This window comes from Hemicordylus capensis, chromosome 16 (genome assembly GCF_027244095.1).
Source record: "Hemicordylus capensis ecotype Gifberg chromosome 16, rHemCap1.1.pri, whole genome shotgun sequence".
Taxonomy (NCBI): Eukaryota; Metazoa; Chordata; class Lepidosauria; order Squamata; family Cordylidae; genus Hemicordylus; species Hemicordylus capensis.
In genome coordinates, this window is record NC_069672.1 from 504,257 (window position 1) to 511,765 (window position 7,509).

General features: G+C 64.2%; 1 protein-coding gene across 2 annotated transcripts; it reads left to right on the forward strand.

Annotated features, from left to right (window-relative positions):
• The first annotated feature begins 254 nt into the window (after positions 1–254).
• TNFRSF9 (TNF receptor superfamily member 9) lies at positions 255–6,955 on the forward strand. 2 transcript variants are annotated; one of them, XM_053281581.1, is made up of 7 exons: positions 255–489; positions 959–1,012; positions 1,765–1,899; positions 3,609–3,675; positions 3,785–3,945; positions 4,735–4,869; positions 5,963–6,210. In XM_053281581.1, the coding sequence occupies exons 1-7, from the start codon at positions 372–374 to the stop codon at positions 6,103–6,105; spliced, it is 813 nt and encodes a 270-aa protein (XP_053137556.1). In that variant the 5' UTR covers positions 255–371; the 3' UTR covers positions 6,106–6,210. The 2 variants fall into 2 exon arrangements, with proteins under 2 accessions (XP_053137556.1, XP_053137557.1); XM_053281582.1 differs by lacking the exon at positions 3,785–3,945 and having other exon boundaries at positions 5,963–6,955.
• Positions 6,956–7,509: the final 554 nt, after the last annotated feature.

Consider the following 7,509-nt stretch of genomic DNA (forward strand, 5'->3'; position numbering starts at 1 on the left):
AACGGGGGCTGCGGCGGGGGCAGAGGCTTAGCCAGTGGACCCCCACCCGCGCCGGACTCACTGAGCCCGGGCAGGCAGGCGGCAGTGGCGGCGGCTCCCTCCCTCCCGCCGGCCCGGCTTGCTTCAGCTTGGCTGCCGCGCGTGGCGGGGTGAGCCAGGAGGGGCGGGCCGGGAGCAGCAGGGGGCGGGCCGGAGGGCGGGGCCGGCGGGGCCACCTGGCTGCGCCCCCGGCCGGACTGCACAGGGGCGGCAGCAGCAGCAGCATCTCTTGCCGGCGGCGACGACGCGCGCGGGGAAGGAGGACGGAGCCCAGCGCCCAGACAGAGAGCCGCCGCCGACAGGCACCGCCAGCCCGCCGCGACCACGAGCCGATGGGAGGCAGCCGAGGCCGGCGCCCGCCGCCCGCCGCTCTCCTCCTCCTCCTGCTGCTGCTGCAGCTGCTCCTCTGGAGCCCTGGCCGCGTCTGCGGGGAGCGCCCCTGCCCGACAGGTGAGCCTAGCCCGAACCGGCCCGGCTCCGCTGCCGCCGCGCTCCTCGGCTGGTTGGCTGCCACTCGGGGGCCGCGGTGCGGCGGGCGCTGGTGGCAGCAGAGACGGGGGTGATGGTACCTGGGGGTGTGTGTGTTGGGGTGGGGGTCTTTGCCGCGGCCGCCGCCTCCTCCTCCTCCTCCAGGGGCTGGGCGCGGAGCCCGGCGCCATCGCCACGGGCTGGACCCCCGCGCGCCTCCCCACGCCCCGGCAAAAGCCTGGGGGGCGGCTTCGCTTGCAGGTGTCTCCGCGTCCTCTCCGCGCGCCCCGCCTGCCTGCTGCCGCTCAGGGGTCCCCCCTCCCGCCCCGCCCCGCTGCAAGTCAAGAGGAGCAGCGCAGCAGTCAGACCCTCTGCAAGCACCGGCGGGCGGGCGGGCGCGGGCGACGCCGGCCGCCCTCCACCCACGGCGCGCGCTCTCTCGCTTTTCCAGCCACCTACCGCGACCACACCACAGGCGACTGTAAACTCTGCAAGACGTGCGATGGTAAGCAAGCGCCCGCCCCCCCCCCGCCAAGGTGGGCACCTGTGTCCGCGGCGGCCCCTCCTGCTGCAGACCCAGACGCCGGGTGGGAGAAGGAGCGTAGAGCCTGTGCCGGAAGGTGCCGCCCCGGGGCATCCTCGGCAGGCCTCCTCACCTGCCGCTGCCTTCTCGTGTCTGATGCTGGACCGTGGCTAGTCTCCTCCCTGTGGGGAGTCTCGCACCGTGGCCCAGGGGGCTCTTCCTCCTCGGGCAGCTGGGATGCCTGGATGGGCCACCTTGGCTCCAGACAGATGGGCCTGTGGCCCAAAACAGGATCCCTCGCCTTGGCACACCAGGGAGTCTGCTGGTAGCTGGTGGGGGCACAGAAATCAAAATTGAGAGGGGGGGAAATGCATTTATGGCTGGCCCTGCTGAAAGAGAATTGGGGGTGAGGGGAACGACTATTGGGGGGGTGCTTGCCCCCACTGGAGCCACCCTTACTGGTGACCCTCCAGTCGGCTGGGTGCCTCTTTGGGCAGAATGTGCTAACGCCCCCCCCCCACACACACCATAGGGCAGAGCTCCCCCTGCCCACCCGCCGTTCAGGCCACTCAGCAATTCCCTTTGTGACCCCCATCTCGGGGCGTTCAGTCAATGGCCCCCCTGCTGACCCCCACCAACAAAATCCATCACAAGTGCCTGTTGCCAGCAGAAGCGGGTTACCCGTCTGATTGCAACAGAGGCCTCCCCCCACTCAAAATATTTTGACTTGTTAGGAATCCGCGAATACGAAACGAAGTGCTCTGCAACTGCCAACGCCGTCTGTCGCTGCGTCCCGAAGTTTCGGTGTGGTTCGGGGAGCCTGTGTGAACTCTGTGAATGCACAGAAGGCCAAGAGCTGACCGAGCAAGGTGAGGCCGGCTCCTCTCCCGAAGGATCCTGCTGGCTGGGATGTATAATGCCTGGAGGTGACTTTGGGGGGCCACAGGCAGGAAGAAGGGCCCTGCTGCTGGCAGCCCCAAGGAGGCCTCTCTGGCCCGCCAGATGCTGCCGGGAGCCCACAGGCCAGAGGCGAGGAGGGCGTTTCTTCTCCGGCTGCTGTTGCTGCCCTGCAGGGGGGCTGAGAGGCATCTGGCCTCTCTCTGAGGCTGGAGGGGGCCGGTCGGCATGGACAGCCCTCGCCTCCATGGATTTGCCGAAGCCCCTTTTAAAGCCATCCCAGCCGGTGGCCATCCCCACCTCCTCCTGTGGCAGAGAAGTCCACGGCTCAGTCCTGCGCAGTGCGAATCAGTCCTTCCTCTGGTTGCCCCCCCCCCCAATTTCCAGCCAATCAGTCTCAGGGGATGCTGACCTCTGGTTCTGCTGTCATGGGAGGAGGGGGAGGAGGGAAACCCCCGCCTGCCCCCACAGCGACCGACCTCTCTCCTGCCTTCTCTTAGCCGCCTTTTTTCTACATGAAAAGCTTTGTGGAGCTAGAGGGGTGGGGGTGGGGTGGGGCAAAAGAGGGGCTGGGCACTCTCTCACTGGGTGGTGGTGGGGAGACTGAGCTTGGGGCAGGAGCAGCCAGGAGGCCAAGATGACCCACCTGCCCCCCACCCTGGGGCTGCTGTGCTCACCCCCACCCTGGTGGCAGCCCCTCCCTGGGCCCAGCTTCCAGCCCCCTCTTAGCCCAGCAGAGGGGTGAGCCTGAGGTGAGCCTGAGAACTCTGGTCCAGGTTGCTGCTGCTGCTGCTGCTGCTGCTGCCGCTTCCGTCTCCGGCCCCCTCGCCAGCTCTGCCCCCTCACTTTCCACTTGCGGCGGTGGAGCCTTTTCTCAGAAGCCACGAGCAGACCTTGAAGCTGGTACTGAGGGTGGTGGTGCTGTTGGAGCCTGGCAGGATCGTGCCAGCCCATCCGAGAGCCAAGCCGCAAAGAGACCGTTGTGCGGAAACACCCCCCCCGGAAACCCCTCCGCGGAGAGTCCACTGGCCAAGCAGAGCAGAGGAGACGGGGGGGGCTCCCGGGCAGGCCTCCCGCTGCTCTTGGGAAGTTGCCCCTCCGGGGGGGGGAGGGAGGGAGGGAGGGAGGGAGGGTCCTTGGCCCTGAGCCAGGCGTTGGCAAGTGCTGCCCAGATGTCGGGGGCGGGAAGAAATGTGGCTCCTGGCAGCCTCCCAATCCCACTGACGGATCTGCTGCCAACCAGCCCACAGGTTCCCTGGCCAGCTACTCCTCTCCCTTGAAAAGTCCACCAAGGGGCTGACCTAGAGAAACCAAGGAGAAACAAACAAGGGAGTTCCCAGAAGGGCTCACAATCTAACCCCCCCCACACACACACAAAGTCGCCACCAGCAACAGCCACGGGAAGGATGCTGCTCGGGGGGCGGAGGGGGCCAGGCACTCCCCGCCATGGAATAGAAGAGAAGGCCTCTTTCAAAGGTGCCTCTGTGCTCAGTTAGCGGGCGGGGGGGGGGGGCGTAACCCTAAGCCTGCCCTCTGGCTGCTGCGGCCCAGGCCTTGCAAGGGGGAAGACAAGACTCCCCGGCTGTCTCTCCCTGCCAGCCGTGGGGCCATGAGAGGCCAGCCTCCAGGTGGGGGGGGGTCAGCTGGCGGCCTGGAATTGACGCCTGCCTCTTCCTCAAAGGTTGCCAGAGCTGTCCTGAAGGGACATTTAATGACCGGCCTGCAGGGAGCTGCCAGCCCTGGAAGCAGTAAGTCCTCCTCCAGACCCAGAAATGCACACGCTCCGCGGCCTCATTGCGCTTGCTCTGGGGGGGTGGGGGGTGGGCTGTGCGCTGAACCCTCTTTGGTTGCCTGCAGATGTCCAGACAGCAGGCTCTTGAGGCCTGGAACCAAGACCTCCGATGCCGTTTGCATGTCGGAAGACCCAACGAGGAGACCCCGCTCCACCCGGCCCCCCTCCACCCGACCCAGCTCCACACGGCTCCCCCCATCGCCAGTCCCCCCCACCAAGATGTCAGGTCAGGTTAGGCTGTGTGGTGGACCCCTTGCCAGATGGGGGCTCTCAGTCCAGGGCAAGCTCTCTGGAGTGTGTGTGTGTGTGTGTGTGGGGGGCCTTCAGAAGGGAGGGGGGCTTAGTCAGCCGGTCTGGAGGGAAGCCGATGGGGGCAAGGCTAGCCGGGCAGCTGCAGCCAGGATGGCGGGAATGGGAGGTGCCGAGGCGAAGAAGCCCTTCTCAGATGCCCGCCTGCCGCCCACGTGGGCAGTTGCAGGGGCCGCTGTGGGGGTGCCCGTGCCCGCCTGGCTCCAGTGAATGCCCCGCTGCCGACGGCTTCTGCTTTTCGGCGGCTTTCTTTGAACTTTTTGTTCAGTGTGCCTTAGGACTGCTTTTTCCCCTTATGGTTCAAGATCACCTTATTTATTGTTGGGTTTTGAGTACTGTAAGAACCAACACCGCCCCCCCAACCCAAACCCAATCTATGCAGGGGGAAACCGGCTCCCCCAGCCACAACTGTGAAGAGGTACGATCCGGTCATGGGGGGGGGGAGAAGGGCCCTCTTCTCCTGCCACCACCCCGGGATCCCCCCCCCCTTTTAACATACTACTTCCAGTGTGCAATAAGACTGCCTTGTGCATTCTGCAAGCGAGCTGAGTTTGCCGTCTTTCGCGAGAGTTCAAGCTGGCTTCTCGGCAGCAGTGTATACGATGGACGGGTGGCCTGACTCTGTGTGTGCGGAGGGGTCCCGGCACAAAGGCTCGCCCTCTTTGGGAAGGGGGCTGAGGCCTGCTTTCTGCCTGCCTGTTTGCAGAGATGGACGACCAGCTGACCACCCTCCGAGTGGCCCTGATCCTGGCCTTGCTGCTGTGTGTCCTGCTCCTGCTGTTCTTCTGCTTCTTCTTCAGCTCCTGGATCTCCAAGCGGCTGCCAGCCATTTTCGCCAAATGTAAGGCCAGCCCCAGGCAGTTTGTCCCCGACACCAAAACTCTCCACACTAGACGGCTCGGTGCCCAGCTGCGTCTGGCCCCGAGTCCAGGTTAGATGGGAACCCAGGTGCTGAGAGGGCCCCCTGGCCAGATGGGGACGCTGTGCTGCCTCCAGGCAGATGGGAGGGGAGGGGGCTTCAGGGCCCTGAGGAGCTCCTGCCCCTCCCCATGACCAGCAAAACCAGCATCCTGCAAAACCGGGCGGGGGGGGGGGACAGCAGCACTGCAGATTCGAGGAGCTGGGTGTCTGCTTGCTCGGCACCTTTGAGAATGTCAGCCAGAGACCTTGCCTTACCTTGCCAGGTGGGGGTGGGGGGTGCTTTTGTTCAAGCACAGAGTAGACACAGCCCTCTGGTTCTCAGCCCACCCTCGCTCCCCATAGACCCTTGATTCTGGGGGTCTGAGGGCCCGTGCTTCCAGCCAGGAGGAGGCTTTGCCTTCCAGCATCCCGGGCCAAGCGGCCTCCACCTTCCCTGGCCTCTGCCATGAGAGCAGGCAGGGAAGATTCCATCCAGGGAAGGGCAGCCCAAGAGGGGCCCTTGGGGGCTGCCCCACAGTGGTGGCTTCCTGCAAGCAGGGTTAAACCAGGGCCAACTACTGGTGGGCACTGGAGGCCTGGCTGTGGCCGCAGGATGTCGTTTTTCATTTGAAAACGAAAGCCCCCATCCCCTGAGGGGAATCTCTTCCAGTGCTGTTCCCACTTCTAGTCTCCCTTTCATATGCAACCAGGGCGGACCCTGCTTAGCTAAGGGGACGGGTCGTGCTTCCTAACACCAGACCAGCTCTCCTGGGTTCCACTCCGGGGTGTGCCTGCCTCACTCACTCCAGGGGAGCAACGTCTGAGTCCCTTCCGGCTGCTGCATCCGGGACGGGCACCCGAGCCTGCTTGGGCACCGAGGCCTGAATCCTCCTTCCCCAGTACTGTGTGTGTGTGTGTGTGTGTGTGTGTGTGTGTGTGTGTGTGTGTGTGTGTGTGTGCGCGCGTGTGCAAAGCAGTTGCTCATGTTGTCGCCCCCCCCCCCCCCGCTTCTCTCCCTCGGCCCCATCCTGTAGTGCCCATTGGGCAGCTGGCCCAGGAAGTGGAGGACTGCAGCTACTGCTACCCGGAGGAAGAGGAGGGAGGAAGCAGCAGCAGCAGCAGCAGCAGCAAAGAAGCCGCGGCCCTGAAGGGAGAGCTGCTGGGGAGGAACCCTTGAGCGGCCCCAGGACCCCTCCCCGGGGAGCAGGAGGAGGTTGATGGTCCTCGGCAGCCTGGCTCAGGGATGTTGCCCCCATTGTTTAAAAAATCAACCTGCACGGCGGGGGCCTGGAGGGAGAGGGAGGCTCCGGCCCCCCAAGCACCTTTCCGCCCAGAGCGCAGCTGCACTGGGGCAAGGCGGGGGGGGGGGCAGGCAGACACCAGCAGGCCATGGGGGGCCAGCCCAGAAGGGCCCTCCTCTCCTGCTGCTGCTGCTCTGCCCCCTTCCCTTGAGGCTGGGCAGGAGAGCTTCCCGGGGGGCCATGGGAGGGCAAGCCTCTGGGGCTCCCTCCTCTGAAGCCAGGGCCGTGAAGCACCTTCTGTGGCAGGAGAGCCCCGGTGGTCGTGGAAACCTGTCCTGGCCCCAGAGGGGTGGCTGTTGCCTCCCACCCTGGCTGCGCTCCGCCCGCCCTGCCCTCTGGACCCACAAAAGCCCCCCTCCCAGTGACGGCATGACTCATCCAGCGACCTGCCCTTCGCCTCTGACATCAGCCAGCTCTGGAGGTTGGGGGTCGACGGAAACATTTGTGACGCCGCTGTGCGGTTTGTGTCTGTGATCTACCCACGACAGCCATGACTGCCTTCTTCCGGACCCATTTGCCATTTGCCTTTGAGCTCTGTGAACACAGCAGCTCACCACAGTTGTGGGGTGTGTGTGTGTGCGTGTGTAACACACTGGGCTCTCTGACTGTGGTTCTATATTTATACACCACCCACCCGCAAAGATGGAAAGATTTAACCAAGGAGGCGAATCTCTGCCTCCAAATCTGATGGGGGGGGGCTGGAAGTTTCCCAGGCAGCCCCTCGAGGCCAGCGGGAGGGAGGGAGGGAGGACCCTTCTCACCCCTAGCCAAGGACCCTCTGTAGATCCAATCAGGTCTAGCAGGCTCCCCCAGAAGCAAGACTCTGCACTTTTACGATGCAGCCAGCAACCTGTCATTTTTAAGTTCTTGACACAGACTTCACTCAGGGAGGGGTTGGCTTTGGAAAATGCAGACCTGGGTCAGGCAGGATCTTGATTTCCGATGAATTGGGTTATTACATGCGTGCATGTGCGCACACACACACAGACTTGGGAGCCTTGAAGGGGTTTTCAACCAAGATCTGAGAGATTCGGGGCAGTGAAGGTCAGTCCTGCCCATAATAGTAACAAATCTAAAGTGATTCCCCCCAAATTGGGGCTTTTCTCTCTCAAACCCAAAACGTAGCAACTCTTGGTGGGGGTGGGGCAGCCAAGTTGGGACTGAAGGGTTAGGGTTACAGCTCCCCCCCCCCCCGCCCGCCCGATCTGAATGCAGCTGCCATCTCTTGCAAAATCAAAACACAAAGCATATTCCAGCAGCGCTGGGCACGGCTTCCTGTA

Coding starts and splice junctions, on each gene's coding strand:
- TNFRSF9 (XM_053281581.1), top strand. CDS start 372: ATGGGAGGCAGCCGAGGCCGGCGCCCGCCGCCCGCCGCTCTCCTCCTC. Junction 3,946..4,734: donor CCCCCCCACCAAGATGTCAG/GTCAGGTTAGGC, acceptor GCCTGTTTGCAG/AGATGGACGACCAGCTGACC. Junction 4,870..5,962: donor GCCAGCCATTTTCGCCAAAT/GTAAGGCCAGCC, acceptor CCCATCCTGTAG/TGCCCATTGGGCAGCTGGCC.